The 21321-nt window shown below is 50.3% G+C and overlaps 1 protein-coding gene and 1 long non-coding RNA gene across 2 annotated transcripts in view; one reads left to right on the top strand and one right to left on the bottom strand.

The window, feature by feature from the left end:
- The window catches only part of LOC310712738, a 279033-nt gene that overhangs the window by 67235 nt on the left and 190477 nt on the right, over positions 1-21321 (top strand). The gene's annotated exons all lie outside the window — the stretch shown is intronic.
- DACT3 (dishevelled binding antagonist of beta catenin 3) overlaps positions 15606-21321 on the bottom strand; it is a 43709-nt gene continuing 37993 nt past the window's right edge. Inside the window, exons 2-4 of the mRNA XM_083515870.1 lie at positions 21203-21314; positions 19005-19163; positions 15606-17660 (exon numbers count right to left, since the gene is read on the bottom strand). Coding sequence (XP_083371996.1) covers positions 16024-17660; positions 19005-19163; positions 21203-21314 — 1908 coding nt within the window. The 3' untranslated portion in view covers positions 15606-16023. The remainder of the gene's footprint in view (positions 17661-19004; positions 19164-21202; positions 21315-21321) is intronic.

Below are 21321 nucleotides of genomic sequence, written 5' to 3'. Positions count from 1 at the left end.
CAAAATTACTCCCAGGCTGCACACCTGGTCCTTCAGGGGCACAGTTACCCCATTCAGAACCAGGGAATCCTCCACACCTGCCAACCTCCTGTCCCCCCAAAACAGTACTTCTGTCTTGTCAGGATTCAACCTCAACCTGTTGGCTGCCATCCATCCTCCAACCGCCTCCAGACACTCACACAGGACCTTCACCGCCTTCACTGGTTCTGATTTGAAAGAGAGGTAGAGCTGGGTATCATCTGCATACTGATGAACACCCAGCCCAAACCTCCTGATGATCTCTCCCAGCGGCTGCATGTAGATGTTGAAAAGCATGGGGGAGAGGACAGAACCCTGAGGCACCCCACAAGTGAGAGCCCAGGGGTCTGAACACTCATCCCCTCCCCACTTTCTGAACACGGCTCAGGAGGAAGGAGCTGAACCACTGTATAACAGTGCCCCCAGCTCTCAGCCCCTCTAGACGGTCCAGAAGGATATTATGGTCGATGGTATCGAACACCGCTGAGAGATCCAGCAGATCTAGGAAACAGCTAGTTCTAGATCCAGCGATGTTCACAGAAGCCGTAATTTCAGCAGAGCAAACCACATTCTGGATATTTATGACAACACTAATATATATGAAGGGATCTTTTTGTTTGTGTGCGAGAGATTCTTTTTGCAAATGCGACATTAGGAGAGATGCAAGTTAAGCGCTGGTTAATTTTTGTGCAGCTTTTAGAAACAAAATAAAATCACAAGTGAGGCTGCATTTTAGTTTTTTAAGAGTAGAAACTCAGAGAGGGCAAAGAAATAGACAAATTTCTCTCACCCTACTAGTCAGGGCTGATGAGAGCCACAGCCTTATAACATCTGCAGAGAGGCAGGTCTCCTCATCCCACTATAGGCAAAACACCTTGAATAGCACAGGACGGCTAAATCTTACTAAATTAAGTCCTTGGTGAGTTACACAATGTAGATAATGCAGCTCTGAGCATTTGCTTTCTAAAAGCTGATCCCTCTGGGAGCGAAGGCGTTCTTCAGTTAATGAGCCAGAATCAATAGCGGGTTGTTCAATGACTGCCATTTAACTACTCACGCTGGTAGGGGGCAAGGTGCTGTTTCGAAAGCAGAACAAATCCCTTGTCCAGAGAGCCTGCCCCTCTATGCCCCAAACTTATAAATACCTTTGGTGAGCAGCCGCAGAGTAGTATTTGGGGGTTTTGTGCTGGGACTTCTCCATTTAATGAAAAGATTGTGTGTGTGTTTCTGGTAAAGGTAAAGGGACCCCTGACAATTAGGTCCAGTCACGGATGACTCTGGGGTTCCGGCGCTCATCTCACTTTATTATTCCTCCATTCTGAAGGAAATCAGCCCTGAGTGCTCACTGGAAGGACAGATCGTGAAGCTGAGGCTCCAGGACTTTGGCCACCTCATGAGAAGAGAAGACTCCCTGGAAAAGACCCTGATGTTGGGAAAGATGGAGGGCACAAGGAGAAGGGGACGACGGAGGACGAGATGGTGGGACAGTGTTCTGGAAGATACGAACATGAGTTTGACCAAGCTGCAGGAGGCAGTGGAAGACAGGAGTGCCTGGCGTGCTCTGGTCCAGGGGGTCACAAAGAGTCGGACATGACTAAACAACAACAATTATTACAGTGGTACCTCGGGTTAAGTACTTAATTCATACCAGAGGTCCGTTCTTAACCTGAAACTGTTCTTAACCTGAAGCACCACTTTAGCTAATGGGGCCTCCTGCTGCTGCCGCGCCGCCGGAGCCCGATTTCTGTTCTCATCCTGAAGCAAAGTTCTTAACCTGAAGCACTATTTCTGGGTTAGCGGAGTCTGTAACCTGAAGCGTCTGTAACCTGAGGTACCACTGTATTATGGATGCTGCCTGCAGGATCTGTGAGATGGAGATGCTGGATGAATTTCGTTCAAATGCCTTAATTAACAGCGCTGCAACAATGGTGTCCACGCCGTCTGGCTCTGCCAGGTCCACCCGCCCTGAGAGTTTAATAGTTTAATAAAGGAAACAGACCCAAAGAGAGAGGCGCGAGTAGATGAAGGGGAAGCTGAACAGCTGGGCGTGACTGAGGAACAGCGGGAAGCCCAGAAGCTGAGCCACGATCCAAGAGAAAAGGGAATTAGCTACACGGCAGGAGCAGCAAGAGGGTCGTGGGGGGCAAATGCAACTCATTAGCCCCCTTCCTTCCACCTCCATGCGCTCCTGACCCCTCACATCAGCCATGCTCAAAGCCTTTGGCTAATTGAGAAGCCCCCTGCAAGGGAGAAGGGAAGGTTTGGGCACATGGAGATGATAAAAGTATGTGGGAACATGGGGGGGGGGAGCTCCATTGTGTGCAGGGAAAGTGCAATAGGGGAGGGACAGAATCGGTATTTAAAAGATCCACTACTGAGACCCTCCCTGCCCGCGGACTGCCTTGCCAGAGTGGTGCATGCCCTGGTTATCTCCCGCTTGGATTACTGCAATGTGCTCTATGTGGGGCTGCCTTTGAAGGTGACCCGGAAACTGCAATTAATCCAGAATGCGGCAGCTAGATTGGTGACTGGGAACGGCCGCCGAGACCACATAACACCGGTCCTGAGAGATCTGCATTGGCTCCCAGTATGTTTCCAAGCACAATTCAAAGTGTTGGTGCTGATCTTTAAAACCCTAAACGGCCTCAAAGGCCCAGTATATCTGAAAGAGCATCTCCACCCCCATCATTGAGCCCGGACACTGAGGTCCAGCGCCGAGGGCCTTCTGGCGGTTCCCTCATTGCAAGAAGTGAGGTTACAGGGAACCAGGCAGAGGGCCTTCTCGGCGGTGGCAGCCGCCCTGTGGAACGCCCTCCCACCAGATGTGAAGGAAATAAGCAATTATCTTATCTTTAAAAGACATCTGAAGGCAGCCCTGTTTAGGGAAGTTTTTAATATTTAATGCTGTATTAACACTCGATTGGAAGCCGCCCAGAGTTGCTGGGGAAACTCAGCCAGATGGGCGCAGTACAAATAAATTATTATTATTATTATTATTATTATTATTATTATTATTATTATTAACTACCTCTGAAGTATAGAAAAAGCCAGCAGTGCCTCTGAGCATGGGCAGAGTCATTCCGCTGCCCACCAAGCAACTCATGCCATGATTCAAGCCAGCCGGTGTACATAACCCGGGACAGGGTTGAAGAATGTGGCCCCCACACAGCCCAGCAAATTTGCTGGGGGTGGGGTTGGAGTCACGAGGAGTGAGGAATTCAGGATTTGCGGACATAAGGTGAGGGACGGGTTTGAGCCAAGTTGGTTTCCCAATGGTCGGCTGCGGAGCAGCCGAAGCACTAAGCAAGAGGGCCTCTGAGCATGTGCAGAGTGCACCTGTGAATGCAAAGGGCAGCTTACATGGGGAGGCCACGGGTGTCTCAGCCTGGTACCCTCCAGATTATTTAGACTACAGCTGATGGTGGGGCTTGTAGTCCAAAACATACCTGTAGGTTGGAGATGCTGCGATTCTTCACCTGCTTTTCCTCCCTCCCTGTGGAGGCACCATCTCACTGCAGTGCCCGCCCTCGCCAGCTGTGCCCAAAGCCCTTTTGAGCTTGACAGCTGCTGCCGAGGGAGAAAGGAGGTCCCTCATCTTAGATCTACACAGGTAAATATCAAGGAGGGGAATGAGCTCTTGTAAGGCAAGAAGGTGGACCCAGTCTCTCCCCGTCGTATCTCACGACCATGGTAAAACCACTTGGATTTTTAAAAAGACACAGAGATCCAGTTCACAGGCAGAGCGCACCATATTGCGGCAGGTATAATTGGCAAGTAATTTCCTGGATTCGGGTGCAAAATTCAGTGGGAAAATCCATACAGTACCGTGGCTCCTAAGAAAGGGGATCTTATTCTATGTACCAAGCCAGACCGTTAGTCCATCTAGTTCAATAGTGTTCACACTGACTGGCAGCATCTCTCTGGGGGTTCAGGAAGAGGTCTTTTCCTAGCCCCACATGCTGTCGGTGATCGAACCTGAGAACTTCTACCTGCAAGGCAGATTGCCTTCCTCCTTGAGGGCATCGCACTCTCCTGGCCTCAGTTCTACCACCTGTTAAATGGGCGCAATAGTGACTTAAATGGACATTTTGCATTTTAAAAGGGATCTCTGAGTATTAAGAGTAAAATCACAGCAACGGAGCATCTGTTAAATAGTTATAGCTAGCTGTTTGTGGTTCATTGCCCCTCTGCCTTATAAGAAAGCAAAAAGGCCCAAGAGATTCGAAAAGGAATCTAGCTCATGAAAAAGCCAACTTTTCAAACCCACATGGATGAACAAAGCCTGAGATATTTTGTTTTAATGCCGTTTGTAAGGAGAAGGAAGCCCTCTCTCTTTGCAGCCATGAACAGTGCAGTCCTGTGCATGCCTACTCTGAAGTAAGCCGCACTGAGTTCAACAGAAAATGTGTAGAGGATTGTAGTCTAACAGTACATTCCTAACCACATCTCCCCAGAAAGAAGTCTTGTTCAATTCAATGGGACTAACTCCTAGGGGCGCTCGGTGCACAATTATCAAGCATTGCTTGCATGCCATTTTGTATTCTGAATTCTGCCTCGTATACAGTATTGCAAATATTTTTATTTCCTGCCAATCCACACTACCCTGGTATAATCTGATTGCCTGCAAAAGAGAGAGAGAGAGCGCATGGAGAAGCATTGCGATTTTTGGTTCCAGCAGGGAATTTCAACTTGAAAAGTGAAATAAAAGGTTAGATGAGACAGGGAAGATCTACCAAGAAGACCTAACTTGGAGAATCAGATGCATTTGGGGGAGAAGCGAGGATTTAAAAAGTACCTCCTCAAAGGTGCAGGATCCCACCTACCTTGGCCAGATCCAACGCCAAGTCAATCCTCACGCGCTCAGAATCACTCCAGAGCAATAAGCCTCTCGCCCAACCCAACCCAACCCTTTGCCTTGCCTCTCCCCAGCCTGGGACAGCTCCGGGTTCGAAAGGAGGCAAGCGAGGGGGAACTCTGGCTGTTACCTGTTGTCCACGGCCGTCCTTGCAAAGTGGCTCCTCTCCGCTGTCTCTGGTCGGAATGAGCAGCTGCTGCCACCTGGGGCACGGGAGCCGCAGGAAAGCAGGCAGGGAGGGGAAGAAGGGAGAGAGGCGCCTCCCAGCCCACCCCTGGGAGACATGGTTTCAGAGGAAGGCGGCTTGTAGGAAGAGGGGGTGGGAGGGAAAGCAGGCCCAAGCGCTTCAGAGAGAACTGGCTTGGATTTCAGGTGTCTGAGGTCTGAAGGGCATCGGATGATCCTGCTGGACCAAGCCAATGGTCTTTTTGGTCCAGCATCTTCTTCTTGCAGCAGCCAGCCACATGCCTGTGGAAAGCCTGCAAGCGGGATTGGAGCACAAGAGGAACTCTCCCTTCCTGGGGTTTCCAGCAACTGGTACCCAGAAGTGTTGGTGTTGTTGTTGTTTAGTCGTTTAGTCGTGTCCGACTCTTCGTGACCCCATGGACCAGAGCACGCCAGGCACTCCTGTCTTCCACTGCCTCCCACAGTTTGGTCAAAAGCTGCAAGAACACTATCCAACCATCTCGTCCTCTGTCGTCCCCTTCTCCTTGTGCCCTCCATCTTTCCCAGCATCAGGGTCTTTTCCAGGGAGTCTTCTCTTCTTATGAGGTGGCCAAAGTCTTGGAGCCTCCGCTTCAGGATCTGTTCTTCCAGTGCGCACTCAGGGCTGATTTCCTTCAGAATGGAGAGGTTTGATCTTCTTGCAGTCCATGGGACTCTCAAGAGTCTCCTCCAGGACCAGAATTCAAAAGCATCAATTCTTCGGCGATCAAAGTGTTGGTGCTGACCTTTAAAGCCCTGAACGGCCTCGGTCCAGTATACCTGAAGGAGCGTCTCCACCCCCATCGTTCTGCCCGGACATTGAGGTCCAGCGCCGAGGGCCTTCTGGCAGTTCCCTCATTGCAAGAAGTGAGGTTACAGGGAATCAGGCAGAGGGTCTTCTCAGTGGTGGCACCCGCCCTGTGGAACGCCCTCCCACCAGATGTGAAGGAAATAAGCAGCTATCCTTTTATTCTCTCCTCCACATATCGAGTCACATTTATCATAAAGATTTTTTAAAACAATAAAAGACAGTCTGAATACAAGTTTCCTGGTATTCATTCCTGGTATATTGCACTCGAAAAGCAATGACAAACCTAGACAGCATCTTAAAAAGCAGAGACGTCACCTTGCCAACAAAGGTCCGTATAGTCAAAGCTATGGTTTTCCCAGTAGTGATGTATGGAAGTGAGAGCTGGACCATAAAGAAGGCTGATCACCGAAGAATTGATGCTTTTGAATTCTGGTGCTGGAGGAGACTCTTGAGAGTCCCATGGACTGCAAGAAGATCAAACCTCTCCATTCTGAAGGAAATCAGCCCTGAGTGCTCACTGGAAGGACAGATCCTGAAGCTGAAGCTCCAATACTTTGGCCACCTCATGAGAAGAGAAGACTCCCTGGAAAAGACCCTGATGCTGGGAAAGAGGGAGGGCACAAGGAGAAGGGGACGACAGAGGACGAGATGGTGGGACAGTGTTCTGGAAGCTACTAACATGAGTTTGACCAAACTGCGGGAGGCAGTGGAAGACAGGAGTGCCTGGTGTGCTCTGGTCCAGGGGGTCACGAAGAGTTGGACATGACTAAACGACTAAACAAAAACAACTTCCCTGAACTGTCAAGTTGAGAGGATACATTCAGGCACTATTTGTAACATTAAACTTTAAAGATCTGCCCCCCCCCCAATATCTATAACATACTGCTGCATCACACTGTTGACACATGTTCAGCTTGCAGTCCACTAAGACTCCTAGATTCTTTTCACATGTGCTACTGGCAAGCCAGGTGTCGTCCCCCCCCCCCCATATCATAGATCTGTGCAGCTGATTCTTCTCGCCCCCTCCCCCCCCCCAGCCACAGTTTCTGCAGAGGAACGGTGTAAAGGCTGGGAAGGATGACTATAACGTAAAGAACACGGTAGAGAAATGAGAATAAAGTATCTCTGGATTTTTTTGATTGCATGCAATGTCAACTTGCATCCATGTGGAGGCAGCATAAAGCAAGAGAACGATGCCATGGAAAATCCTAGACTCTTCAAGGTTCCCTCTTGCCACTGGAATTTGACACAAAGGTGCGGGTCAACCCTGTTCGCCAACCTGGTGCCCCTTCCAGCTGTTTTGAACTACAAATCCCGGGGGCTGGTGATGAGAGTTGTAGTCTGAAATATCTGGAAGCGGCACTGGGTTGCCGAAGGTTCTGCGAATCCCAAATCCTGGAGCTGGGTTTATTGAAATCTCCCCCTCCCCACCCGAAAAAAGCCAACCCAGACTCATATTTGACCAGGATCCTTTCCAATAATAAAACCACAAATGCCTGTGTTGGAATTGGACTAGTGAGAACTGCGAGATGAGCGCAAAACTCCAGAGTTGGCCACGACTGGACCCAACGGTCAGGGGTCCTTTTACCCTTACTGAAATATACTCGGAGTCCTGTAGTGATTTCATGCACTTTATTGCAGCTTGTAAAACAGTGATTGAATTGCCCCCCAAACCTCAGGCTTTTATTTACATTATTTACAAAATGAGTCCCGTCTGATTGGCTGATTCTGCTTCCCTCCTGGAGCCTGATTGGTCTTTTCCTGCAAGCCAATCAGTTGTTGCATTCTACGATCCACTTGTCTCTCACTGCATCCGTTGGATCAGCAGATGGAGCAAGCAAGGGTAATCTGCAGAGCGAAGAACCACCTTCCAGATCTTGCCACTGTCGCCGTGAAGTGAAAAACAAGATAAAGCAGGCATCCCCAACCTTTGGCCCTCCAGATGTTTTGGACTACAATTCCCATCATCTCTGACCACTGGTCCTGTTAGCTAGGGATCATGGGAGTTGTAGGCTAAAACATCTGGAGGGACGAAGGTTGGTGATGCCCGAGATAAAGGGTCAGATCCTTTGGGTGAGAGATAGCCAACTGCCACAAATGACTTCCTCGGGGGGGGGGGTGCAGATTCAGCTCAGTGGCAGCCAGCAGACCAGTCATACTCTAAACCATGGGTAGGCAACCTAAGGCCTGGGGGCCGGATGCAAGCCAATCGCCTGCTCAATCCAGCCTGCGGAATGAGCGTGTTTTTACATGAATAGAATGTGTGCTTTTATTTTAAATGCATCTCTGGGTTATTTGTGGGGCATAGGAATTCGTTCATTTCCACACACCCCCCCCAAAAAAAGTCCGGCCCACCACATGGTCTGAATGATGATGGACCAGCCCACAGCTGAAAAAGGTTGCTGACCCCTGGCCTAGGGTCTCTCTTCATCTAAATGCAGCCATGCATGGACCACTTATATATTTTTTTTATTAAAATATATTTATTAACTTTTCAAAGTTTATACAAAAAAGACAAAAAACAAAAATACAAAAATTAAAAACACATATAATTTCATTCACTTATTTTCTTTTGACTTATTTCTCGGACCTCCTCATACCTCCCCTTTTTGTATTCCAATTCAAATTATTCATTCAGCAAATCCTCACCCTCAATTTTCACTTAATTTTACACCTTTCTTTCTTCTTCCCCCCCCCCAATTATCTTTATCATTACAGCTGATAACCACTTAGATTCTATCCAACATCAAACTAACATTCCCTAATTTTATAATATTTCCCAAGATAGTCCTTAAATTTCTTCCAATCTTCTTCTGCCGTCTCTCTTCCCTGGTTTCGGATTCTGCCAGTCATTTCTGCCAGTCCCATGTAGTTTATCACCTTCATCTGCCACTCTTCCAAGGTGGGTAGATCTTGTGTCTTCCAGTACTTTGCAATGGACCACTTATAAACGCCATCTGCAACTCCTAGAAAGATTCCATCAATGGTGTCTCGGGAAGTCAGGCGAACTAATGCCAGTGTACTCGAAGAAGCAAAGATCGCCAGTGTCAAAACGATGATTCTTCAACATCAACTTCGTTGGACTGGTCATGTTGTGCGGATGCCTGATTATTGTCTTCCAAAGCAACTATTCTATTCCAACTTAAAAATGGAAAGTGTAATGCTGGTGGTCAACAAAAGAGATTTAAAGACTCTTTCAAGGCAAATCTACAAAAATGTAGTATAAACACCGACAACTGGGAAACACTGGCCTGTGAGAGCTCCAGTTGGAGAACAGCCTTTACCAAAGGTGTCTTGGGCTTTGAAGACACTCGAACTCAGGGCGAAAGGGAGAAACGTGCTAAGAGGAAGGCATGTTTGGCAAACCCTCACCGTGATCAACTCCCGCCAATGTCCCCACTGTGGAAGGACGTGTGGATCCAGAATTGGCCTCCACAGTCACTTACGGACTCACTGTTAAGACCGTGTTTATGGAAGACAATCTTACTTGGCTACAAGGGATCGCCAAAGAAAGAAGACAGAATTCTTGCTTAAAGTTATCTGCAACCAACCTGACCTCGTGAGAAACTGGCCACTCAGATGGACCTACTGAGACCAGTCTCCTCATTGGAGTCTTAGACCTTTCTACCTCAGACTCTAACCTCTGCAAAGCTGCCTCTTTGCAACGCTTTTGGCTCCGGCAAAATTGGTTAATAAATAGATCCGGGGGGGGGGGTTACTCTCAAGGGCATCTCCGACACTCTGCCCCTTCCAGAAGCTTCCAAATTTTTGAGGGTGGAGGAGGGAATGCAGACGACCTTTTCCCATCCCTGACAGAAGTGACTCCATTTTGAGAGGGGCGGGGGGTAACTTATCTATTTAGGAGACCTTGGGCGGCTTTGCTCCTTTGTTCAAGGGAACTTTGCCGGGCGATGTGGCATTTGATCGAATCCAGATGGGATTCCAGTTCCTTCGACCTGATGTCATGTTTGTGTGTGTGTGTGTGCATGCGCGCAGGGCCTCGCTCACAAACACGCACACGCAGACATGCTCGTGAGGTGGTCACCTCCTGACTCCGGTTTCGCCTGCCCTTCCCCGCCCCCCTTTGCGGCAGCTGCGATAAAGGATGCCGAGGGGGCTAAAATTAACCCCAGGAAAATCTCGGGCCAGCGTCTGGAACAGATCAGAATCATTCCAGACACCGAGAGACGGGGGGCGAGGCATGTGTCTGTGAGTGTGCGCATAGTTCAGCGCACTTTGGAGGAGGGCGAAGGAGGGATTGCAAACGGAAAGGAGAAACACACACAGAGTTAAGGTTTTTAAAAACCCCAGCCCTTTAAAGCAGCAGCTGAGCGAAAAAGTAAAAATTAGGGTCTTCAGGAACTTTGAGACCCCACCAGGCGAAGAGAAGGCAGTTTAAGTAGCACCACGGCAAGGAGAGTGGCCGGGCGAATAAAAGGAAGCAAGGAATGGGCTCGGGCTGCTCTGCACATGCTCAGATGCACCCCTCATTTATCTGCACGAGGGTTGACAACCAGCCAATGGAATGTAGTGTTTAGGACCTGGGAGATCAAGGTTCGAATCCCACCCCGACTCAGCCATGAAACTTACCTTGGGCCACTTGCAATATGCTACTATTCGGAATCCTCAGTAATTTTTCCATTTTAAGTGAGAATATCCTAATAACCTGTTTTGTTTTGTTGTCGTTTAGTCGTTTCCAACTCTTGGTGACCCCCTGGACCAGAGCACGCCAGGCCCTCCTGTCTTCCACTGCCTCCCGCAGTTGGGTCAAACTCATGTTTGTAGCTTCGAGAACACTGTCCAACCATCTCATCCTCTGTCGTCCCCTTCTCCTTGTGCCCTCCATCTTTCCCAGCATCAGGGTCTGATCTATCTGACTTTTTCTGGGGGAATCTCCTTTGCCTTTCAGCAGGAACGTTTCTATCATGGCCGAGTGTCCCGTGAATTTCACATGTGTTACCTCAGCCTTCCTTACGAGCCCCTATAAGGTAGGCCTGTCCCAATTCTCCTGACGTTAAGGACTGGCAACAGGATGAGGGAACGTAACCTGGCCTCCCAGTGACTCCAAGGCAGGGGCGAGATTTGAACCCGGGACACGGTATTGCCCAGCTCTCTACCCCTGCTTTGCCCCGCCTCTGCCACCATCTCAGTTCCTCGGCTCCTAATTAACCGACTTGGGCGATTCGAGACGCCCGTCTCTCCTCTCAGGCTTCCGGTATAGGGACCGGCTGGTGCCGTTGCCATGGCGACTCTTCTGCAAGCGCCAGCATCCTCCGTGATGCGGGCAAAGGAGACGATCACCTTAACCCTTGCTGGGTACCATCCATCTTGTGCGTTCTCTCACATATCGCGGAATCATGGGATTGCAACGCATGTTCTGGAACTTTCCGCCGTGGGCAAACATCACCCGCTAGCCGCCAACTTTGGCCTGGCAAGGCTTCAGCGAGCCCTCCTGTCTTTCCTGCCTGCCTGGGGCTGACGAAACAGGGGGAGAAGCATCTCTTAGCCCCCCAAATGTGGCCGCAGGTTGTGTCGACTCACTTCCCAGCATCCTCTTATCGGTTAACCTATTCTGGCCTTTGGAGAGGGCTAATTTGGGTCATCTTTGACCCTGTTTCTGGCACTGTTTTTAAAACTCGTACATAAACGATTCAGCTGCTTCCTTTAGCACTTTGTGTTCTCCAGAAAAAAATGGATGGTCCTTTGGCCAGGGTCTCAGGCTTAGCTAAGGCCTCACTCACATTTAGACACTTTCTAATTGGGGGGTGGGTTTTGGTAAGTTTCGCAACTTGTCTTGATGCGCATCACACCAAAAATGGGACACACGTTCTCAGCTTTCCCAATTTAAGCAAATAAGAAGATGCTATTTGATTAAAGAACCTTTTTTTTTTTGTTAACCAGTACGGTATATATACATACTAATATATATACATACTAAAATGAGCCTAAAATGTTCATAAATATTAACAAGCATATGCTACTATTCGGAATTCTCAGTAATTTTTCCATTTTAAGTGAGAATATCCTAATAACCTGTTTTGTGTTTTTGCTTTGCTTTACAAACCTTTTAAAAGCATTACTAGCCTTCACAATACCAATATTTTTTCCCAGGGGATGTGAAACAGTCAACTTATTCTCTCTCTCTCTCTTTAATAATATTTTTATTAAAGATTTTCCTCGTTTACAAAAGCACAAGCATTGTCTCTTCCTTCAGGTTGTTTTTTCTCTGTGTGTGTGTGTTTGATTTTAATTCCCCTTCAACTCAATTGCTTTCCTTTACTCTTCCATGTCATCGAAGCATATGCCCTTGTTTAAACAAATAAAATTAGATAAATATGAATGCAAATATATAGGCTCTGGTGGCCCAGGATTAGATCGTGATGGACAGAGTCCTCTCGGATCAGCAACTACTTTAGCACAGCTTAAAGCACGCTTCCTCAACCTCGGCCCGCCAGATGTTTTTTTGAGACTACAATTCCCATCATCCCTGGCCACTGGTCCTGCTAGCTAGGGATCATGGGAGTTGTAGGCCAAAAACTTCTGGAGGGCTGAGAAAGCCTGGCTTAGTAGGCTTCAGAACCTGGAAGTGGCCTGGGGATCTCACGACCTTTGAGGGTGCTTGCTAAAGAGCACTTTGCCGCCGAGTGCCGAGTGCGAGAGAGGGGCGACAAGGGCCTTTCCCCACCAGCAACGCAAATCTTCGTACAACTCAGCAGCTGGTGACGAGCGCCAAAATCCAGGCGCAGAGTAAAAGGGAGGAAAGGGAGGTGGGGTCTCGTGTCTCTCATCTGGAACACATTAGGAGAGGCCCCGTCCACGACATGAGTTTTTCTTTTTTTTTAAGTCAGCCGCAGCCTAGACGAAAAGGGACTCCAAAAGACTCCCTTCCCTCACCTCCCCCATGCTCAGGTTTCCATTACGAGCCGGTGAGATATTCAGATGGTACAAATTAGCCACGCACTTCATAAAAGAAGCCTTCCCCCCCCCTCCATGCCTGGTTCCAGCTTAAGTTTCTACAATTCCCTAACCGTGCGTCAGGCGAAAGGAGTAAATCAAATTGTGAACCCAAAGGACTCGCCCAGAGGGAGGAGGTTCCCTGTTGCCCTACTGCATGAGTCGCTGATCTGGCCTGGGAGACACATGATTCTGCTGCGTCTTTCCTTTGGGCCCATCAACACCTCCACCCTCGATTCAGGGACACAACAAGGACTCCAATGTGGGCCAATAAATAGCCTTTCTCCCAAACAGGTTTTATAACCAAGGTTGCTTCCACACCATACACTTAAAGCACTATGATACCGCTTTAAATGGTTGTGGTTTGCCGCAAAGGATCCTGGGAGCTGTAGTTTGTTAAGAGCGCAGAGCGATCTTAGGAGACCCTCCCCCATCCCTCTCTCAGAGCTACAATTCCCAGATTTTTTAAACAAGAAATCCCCCTTCCCAGGTACTCTGGGGTGCAAATATAAGGTAAGACTGACCATTAGGTCCAGTCGTGACCGACTCTGGGGTTGTGGCGCTCATCTCGCTTTATTGGCCAAGGGAGCTGGCGTACAGCTTTCTAGTCATGTGGCCAGCATGACTAAGCCGCTTCTGGCGAACCAGAGCAGCACACGGAAACACCGTTTACCTTCCCGCCGGAGCAGTACCTATTTATCTACTTGCACTTTGACATGCTTTTGAACTGCTAGGTTGGCAGGAGCAGGGACCGAGCAACGGGAGCTCACCCTGTTGCAGGGATTCGAACCGCCAACCTTCTGATCGGCAAGTCCTAGGCTCTGTGGTTTAACCCACAGCGCCACCCGCGTCCGATCTGCAAAGATGGTGCTCAGCAATTTTTTTTTTTTTTTTAAAAAGGGCACAGGAGTGGTGAATTTATTTCACAGGGGGCTGGGAAGAGAATCCAGATGTCAACCCTCGTGAACACATCTGTATGCTTCTTAGGAGACATAGTTTTGGGGAGCTGAAATGGGTTGTCCGTGTGCCCCTAAGCGAATGAGGCCCTTTTATCTGAAAAGGATCCCCTGTCCCTGATCTATAGAAATCACGGGGAGCAAAGGATCCCGTTCCAAACACACAATGGCCCAGTCTTTGGGACCCAGGTTCAAAGAGACACAAAAGTCCCTTTTTGGAGGAGGAGGAGTTTTTGGAGCCAAGGAGGCCACGGGCTCATTTCTCTGGCTCCCGCCTTGCAGAAGCCGTTGCAATAATTTAGCTGAGCCAGGATTGCTTGGAGGGAGGAGAAGGGCTGGCGGAAAGGAGCCGTGCTTTCCCCTATATTGGGGGCAGCTGGGGGATGGGAGGAGTGCCGAGCGTTCCTGGGGAAGGAATTTGGAAAAGCAGAACCCGCCTTCCTGGCTGCGCGGAGAGCATCTGGTTTTCATAAGGGGCTGGAGCTCTGAGCAAAAGGGAATATATATGAGAGAGAGCGAGAGATGGACCTCAGATAGCAGTGCGGAAAAAGCAGAATTTTGTCCCGAGATGCCCAGCGGTTATAGGACTCAAATGGGCTCGCAGGATCCAAGGCATAGCTGTCAACTTTTCCCTTTTCTTGCGAGGAATCCTATTCGGAATAAGGGAATTTCCCTTAAGACAAGGGAAACGTTGACCGCTATGATCCAAGGATTTCCTGCTGCTGCTTTAAAGGGACGGTCCAGAATTGGAATCGCTTGGGCTGGTTTGCATACTACAAGGACAAAAAGAATATATATAAAAAGCTTGAGGCACAGCCCCGTTCTGCAACCAAATTAAAAGCTTCCTCTGAGCAAGTGCAGAGTGCTTTTTCCTGAAGCCACACGTTAAGCTTCAGGAACGGGGAGTTTCCAGAGAGGGGATACTATTTTTAAGCAGGCTTGAGGCCTACTGCAAAAGCCGTTTTTCTCCCCATTTCAGAGTTTTGGCTCTTGTTCCATCCTACTAGGCTGGACTTTTAGGTATAGCTTCATTCCACAGCCCATACTTGCTTACTTTCCCCCAAAGGAGATACAGTAAAGGTTTTCTTTTTCTCCTTCTCTACCCTACCACACCCCTCATTGTCAAATCCTCCTTTTTTTCTCCTCTCTCTCTCTCACACACAAATGCATTGCTGCAATGAGAGTTATGCAAACCAGAAACGCACTCTGTTCTTGCCGTCAGTTAAACAGATTTTGCAGGTTTTGGAAGCCAAGCAAACCCCTACAAAATCTCTTTTTCCTAAGTCAGAAGCGGGATGTGTGTGCAATCATCGCAGGCCCCTCTTTCAAACAGCCTTCAGCTCGCCAAATAAAACTATCACCTGGTTCATGAGACGAAACCTAGAGCCCATGATGTGCCCCTCTAGGTCCCTCAGAAAACCTACGCAGCTAAGCGTTTAAGCTTCATTGGCTTCTCAGCTTTATATCTGGATCTCGGCCACAAAACTTAAGCTTTCAGGGCTGATTCATACTGGGTTTCGCCGGGATTTGGCCAGCGTTTGAGGCAGCTAACTCGTAAAATGTGAAGGGGAGACGCACGTCTCTTAAATAAAAGGAGGGGTCGGCAGCTGGACTGTTCAAGGGCCCCATTCTGCCCCCCTCCCAGTATCACCAGTGGCCTTCCCAGCTGCCGACCCAGAGACAACATAAACATGGAGGGCCAAAAGCCTTTATGAAAGGGGGGAGAGTTCCCTCCCCCGTCACCATCTTTAAAGCAATCTTCCTTTACAGGCAAGTCGTTGACATCATCCACAAAAAACAACCCCCCCAAGAAACAAAACACTGAATTTTATTTACACAGAGAGAAAGGATATCTTTACAGGAATACAAGATTGGCAGTGTCAATGCAGACTCCAGAGTTTTGCAGCGGAACCCGGACTCCTGAGAAGTCGACTGTACAAAAACCATAATAAATACCTCTCCTTTAAAAATGGACGGGATTAGAAAGGGGTGGCAGCAGGGGGGGGGCGAGAGGGAGGGAGACCATTTTAGCGGTTTTTCGTGCAGCTGGGGAAAGAGAGTTAAGAATCATGGGCACCCCAAACTCTGTTCAAAGGCAGTGTTAACTTCCCCAGGTTTTCCCTGGAGGATGAAAATGGAGCAGATCACACAGTCCTGGGGTTGGTGCCGGACCGGATGTTGGGGTGTTGGGAATGCCAAAAGAGGGACAAAATGGCCGCCCTCCTTCACACAGTCGTCATGACTTTGAGGGAGCCCGAGCGGAAGCGCATGATCTTCTTCTTCAGCGCATGCGAGGCCTTGATCTTAACGAAGACCTTGGGCTGCCCGCCCGCCGCCTTCCCCGGCCCAGAGGCCGATACGAGCTGCGGGGAGAGCTGCTGTGGCCACACCAGGCCGCCGCTCTCGTCCGTGTCGCTGGACGCCCCGCTGCTGTAGGCCGGAATTGAGTCCCCCTCGCTCAGGCTCGACTCGCTGTCGCCGTAAACAAGGCCTTCCTCCAGGCGGCACATGGGCGCTTGCCGGGCTGGCTCGGCCGAGCATTCAGAGTCGCTCCCGGCGTAGCTGTACCCCACCGGCCCGGCCCCCCGACGGCTCCGGTGCGGCTCGGCGGCGCTCCCGCCGGCGGCCTCCTCCTGGCAGATCTCCGCCGTCGAGCGCCACTTGCGGTAGCCGCTGGCCACGTTGCCGTGAGGCCGCCTCGGGCGGGCCGGCTTGCTGGCGGCCTCGTCCCGCTCAGCCGTGCCGTACTTGACCCCCGGTTTGTTGAGGAGGCTGTTCTCCGACTGCGAGCGAGCCGCCTTCCTCGACCTGGGGGAGCTTTTCCGGCCACCCCCTTTCCTCCCCGCCGCCTCGCCGCTGCCCTCCTCGCTGAAGCGGCATTTCTTGGGGAGCGCCGACACCCGCGGCCGCTCCCTGGGCAGCAAGGGGGCCCGTTCCGGCGACAGTTCCACGGAGCGCCCCTTGGTCAGGGGAGGGGGCTTCTTTTTGCCAGGCCGCAGGGCCTGCTGCGCCCGTGGAGGCTGCTGAGCTGGGATGTAGTGGGCCTTGACCATCAGGCAGGCCCCGTCCTCAGACTCGTAGGAGGCCAGGTCCTGGTTGCTGCCAGGGGCCACTCTGTCGTCTCTATCCAGCAGCGGGGACGATGGGTAGGCTGCTTCATACTGGTCAGCGGACGGAGGTCTCATATGGGCCAAGGCCTGCAGCTTGGGGGGCTTCTTGAGGCTGGCGTGGGGTGGGCTGTAGTCCTCAGAGGCTGCTTTGGCCGCCAGCGTCCTCTCGGCAGCGGCATCCCAGGAGGACCAGATCCGCGTGGCCGCCGCGGCCCCCCCTTCATGGCCGCAGGGCGAAGGGGTGCTGCTGCCCCTCTCCACGGCCGGAGGGTGTTTGCGTTCAGCCGGCGGGGGGAGAAGCTCCAGAGGCCTCTTGCACAGGCTGTTTTGCCTGGCCACGCCGCCCTTGGCGGGCGGCTCCGAACCCAGGCTCGTCCGGGGCTTGCTGCCCCTCACCAGCTGGCTGCGGCGGCGGACGAGCCGGGAGATGTAGCTCTCCACTTTGTGGCAGTGCGAGGCGGCGGCTTCCGAGTAGAACTGGAACTCGCCGCCGTAGGCGTCCAGGCCCCCGTCCTCGTCTGCTGGGTAGGCCTGGGAGGCGGCCGAAGAGAAAGCGGGGTCTTCGTAGAGGTGGCTCCGCAGCAAGGGGTTTTGCAGGGCCACAGCGTGGAGAGGGCTGGGGTACAGGAAAGGGTCTGGCGGGTAGCCGGGGGGCTCTTCGGCGTAGTCGTGGGAACTGGAGTAGGGGGCAGAGAAGGAGCGGGGCACTGTGCTCCGATGGGGCCCGTCTTTGTTGCTGTTGCCCACATCGCCTGGGAACCGAGGCGGGAAGAAAAGGAGACAGAGAGAGAGAGAGAGAGAGAGAGAGAGAGAGGTTGGCTGAAACTCTCTGGCCACATTGCCGTCCTACATTTAAAAAGTGGCATGGCGCCATTTTAAACATGGCTTCCCCCAAAGAATTCTGGGAGCAGTAGTTCGTTGAGGGTCCTAGCAGCTGTTAGGAGACACCCCCACCCAACCACCATTCCCCTCCCAGAACTTCAATTCCCTGCTCCATATGAAGAGGGATTGCTTGCTAAAGCACTCTGGGAATTTAAGCTCTAGCGGGGGGGGGGGTCTCCTAACCGCTCTCAGCACCCTCAACAAACTACTGCTCCCAGAATTCTTTGGGGGAAGCCATGACAATTTAAAGTGGTGTGATTTCGGACGTGTCACCTGCCTTTTTTTAAATTTATGATTTTCAGTTCTATACATTTCCATAGTTTTACAATCAACATTTTAAAACTTGACTTCCTTCCCCCTCCTCCTGCGGTTCCTTAAATTTATTTTAAATATTCTCTGCATATCCAAATTAACTTAATTAGCTCATTTATTCATCTACTTTAAATATATACTCTTATAAAACTGCAGGTTATTACAATAATCCTGTCAATGTTCTTATCTGTTTACAGTTTGTAAATATTCAATAAACCATTTCCATTCTTTTATTAAAAGCTTGTTATCTTGATTTCTTATTTTTCTGGTAAGTTTTGCCATCTCTGCATATTCCATAAGTTTTTGTATCCATTCTTCTTTTGCTGGGAATTCTTCTTCTTTCCACTTTTGAGCAAGTAACATTCTTGAATAAATTTCTATACAGTTTGGGTGGTTCTGTCCCTATACTTCCCAAAAGGAAAGCTTTTGGGCTTTTTTTTTTTTCTTTTTTTTTTACAAACGTTATTTTAAACATCTATTTCAGTTCATTATATATCATTTCCCAGTAAGCTCGTGTCACTGGCCTTGGACGTCATCTACGCTATACCTTGTACCACTTTGAACAGTCCTGGCTGCCCACCCCCCAGAATCCTGGGAGGGGTATGTTTTCAGGGTGCTGAAAACTATTAGGAGACCCCCATATTATCCTCAGAGGGGTACAATTCTCAGAGTGATTTAACAGTCAGTCCCCCTTTGCAAGGAACTCTGGGAATGTGGGGGTGTCTCCTTGCAACTCTCAGTCCCTTTAACAAACTACATCTCCCAGAATTTCGGGGGGGGGGGAGCCAGGCCTGCTTTAAAGTGGTATCATGGTGCTTTAAAAGTCATGACCTGACTTCCACACGGGTTAGGACTCAGGACCCCCACCCTCCAATACCCTCCTTCCGCTGCCCCTTACTCACCCACGGACTTGGGGCGCTCATTGGCGTAGCCCAAACGGGACTCTGGACGGCCGATCCGGGAGTAGGACCCCGAGGCTGACGGGAAGCCGGAAGAGGAGTCCCCAAACCCGGAGGCAGGAGAATCGGAGGCCACCGCCGACTGCGTCCCCTCGTAGAAACCTGGCGGCAGAAACAGGCATCTAGGGTTATCTTTTTGCCTCGCACCCCCCCCCCCAATGTCCTCTACTTGCCAGCCTAGCAGAGGGGCTGGCTGGCCTTATTGCAAGCAGGCCCTTCACGGCCTAGGACCCTCGTACCTACGGGACCGCTTCTCCTGGTATGCCCCGCGGAAGACCTTAAGGTCCATAAATAGCAACACCCTACAGGTCCTGGGCCCTAAGGAAGTCAGATTAGCCTCAACCAGAGGCAGGGCCTTTTCAACACTGGCCCCGACCTGGTGGAACGCTCTGTCTCATGAGACCAGGACCCTGCAGGATCTGATTTCTTTCCGCAGGGCCTGTAAGACAGAGTTGTTCCGCCTGGCCTTTGGCTTGGAATCAACTTGATCCCCTCCCCCTCTTTCCTTTCTCTTTCTCTGATGTAACGCCTATTTGGGGACTTCCCTGGCTTTTTTCTGGCCCACGTAGGACCAGTCTGGATAGTCGGCCTTGGTGAAGACTTGACGTTTTCATCCCCCAAAAAGTTTTTGATTTGAGTTCCTACTGAAATGAAGCTGCATTTTTATGTTATATTTTAATCTTGTTTTTAAGTTGTACAGTGGTACCTCGGGTTAAGTACTTAATTCGTTCCAGAGGTCCGTTCTTAACCTGAAGCACCACTTTAGCTAAATGGGGCCTCCCGCTGCAGCCATGCCGCCGCCACGTGATTTCTGTTCTCATCCTGAAGCAAAGTTCTTAACCCGAGGTACTATTCCCGAGTTAATAATAATAATAATAATAATAATAATAATAATAATAATAATAATAATTTTATCTATACCCCACCCTCCTCAGCCAAGGCCGGGCTCAGGGCGGCTAACAAGCAATAATAAAAACAAGTTGAATGAATACAACTTAAAAACAAAATTAAAATACAAGATTAAAATATTGAAACATTAAAATATTAAAATGTAGCCTCATCACAGGAGGAGAAAGAAAAAAGAAAAAAGAAAGAGGAGGAGGGAATCAAATTGGCTCCAAGCCAAAGGCCAGGCGGAACAACTCTGTCTTACAGGCCCTGCGGAAAGAAATCAGATCCCGCAGGGCCCTGGTCTCATGAGACAGAGTGTTCCACCAGGCTGGGGCCAGTGTTGAAAAGGCCCTGGCTCTGGTTGAAGCCAATCTAACTTCCTTAGGGCCTGGGACCTCTAGGGTGTTGCTATTTATGGACCTTGAGGCTCTCCGTGGGGCATACCGGGAGAGGCGGTCCCGTAAGTACGAGGGTTAGCGGAGTCTGTAACCTAAAGCGTATGTAACCCGAGGAACCACTGTATTTCAATCAATTGTTTTTATACCTGGTGTTAGCTGCCCTGAGCCCGGTCTTGGCTGGGGAGGGCGGTGTATAAATAATAATTATTATTATTATTATTATTATTATTATTATTATTAACTGTCTGTGACCAAGAAGAGAACATTTACCGTATTTTGCGCCCCATAGGACGCTCCGGCCCATAGAATGCACCTAGTTTTTTGGGGGGGAAATAAAGGGGGGGAAATTATTTCCCCCCCAGGTGCGGGGCTGGAAGAACCAGGTCGGGGAACAGTGGGAAGGCACGCTCTGCCTTCCCGCTGTCCCCTGAGCTTGTGGGGCTGACGATGGGGAGAAGTGCGCTGATCCCGGGACGGCAGGCAGCTCTGCGCCGCCATCTGGAGCGGGGCGGGACTTAGCGCCCCGCTCCCGATGGCCGCGCAGAGCTGTGCTGAGCCGGGGACTGCAAGCAGCTCTGCGCAACCCTCGGAGCCGGTCTCCCGAGGGTTGCGCAGAGCTTCCTGAAGCCTGGAGAGCGAGAGGGGTCGGTGCGCACTGACCCCTCTCACTCTCCAGGCTTCAGCGAAAGCCTGCATTCGCCCCATAGGACACACACACATTTCCCCTTCATTTTTGGAGGGGGAAAGTGCGTCCTATAGGGCGAAAAATACAGTATTCGGGGAGAAGCAACAGGCCAACAATAGGGAAGTGACCAGGGGGGCTGCAGTTGTGGGGTGGGGCTTTTCACTTACCTGAACTGGGCCAGCTGTCCGTCTCGCCTGCCTCCCCGCAGGTCTTCTCAGGGTATAATCTCAGCAGCCCCAGCTGCTGCTCCAGCTCCCACATCAAACCGGGCAGGGCATCCTGCAAG

This window comes from Podarcis liolepis, assembly GCF_965112155.1.
Source record: "Podarcis liolepis genome assembly, chromosome: 7".
In the NCBI taxonomy this organism is placed as follows: Eukaryota; Metazoa; Chordata; class Lepidosauria; order Squamata; family Lacertidae; genus Podarcis; species Podarcis liolepis.
The sequence above is the reverse complement of the archived record's forward strand: the minus strand, read 5'-3'. Positions and strand labels throughout refer to the sequence as shown.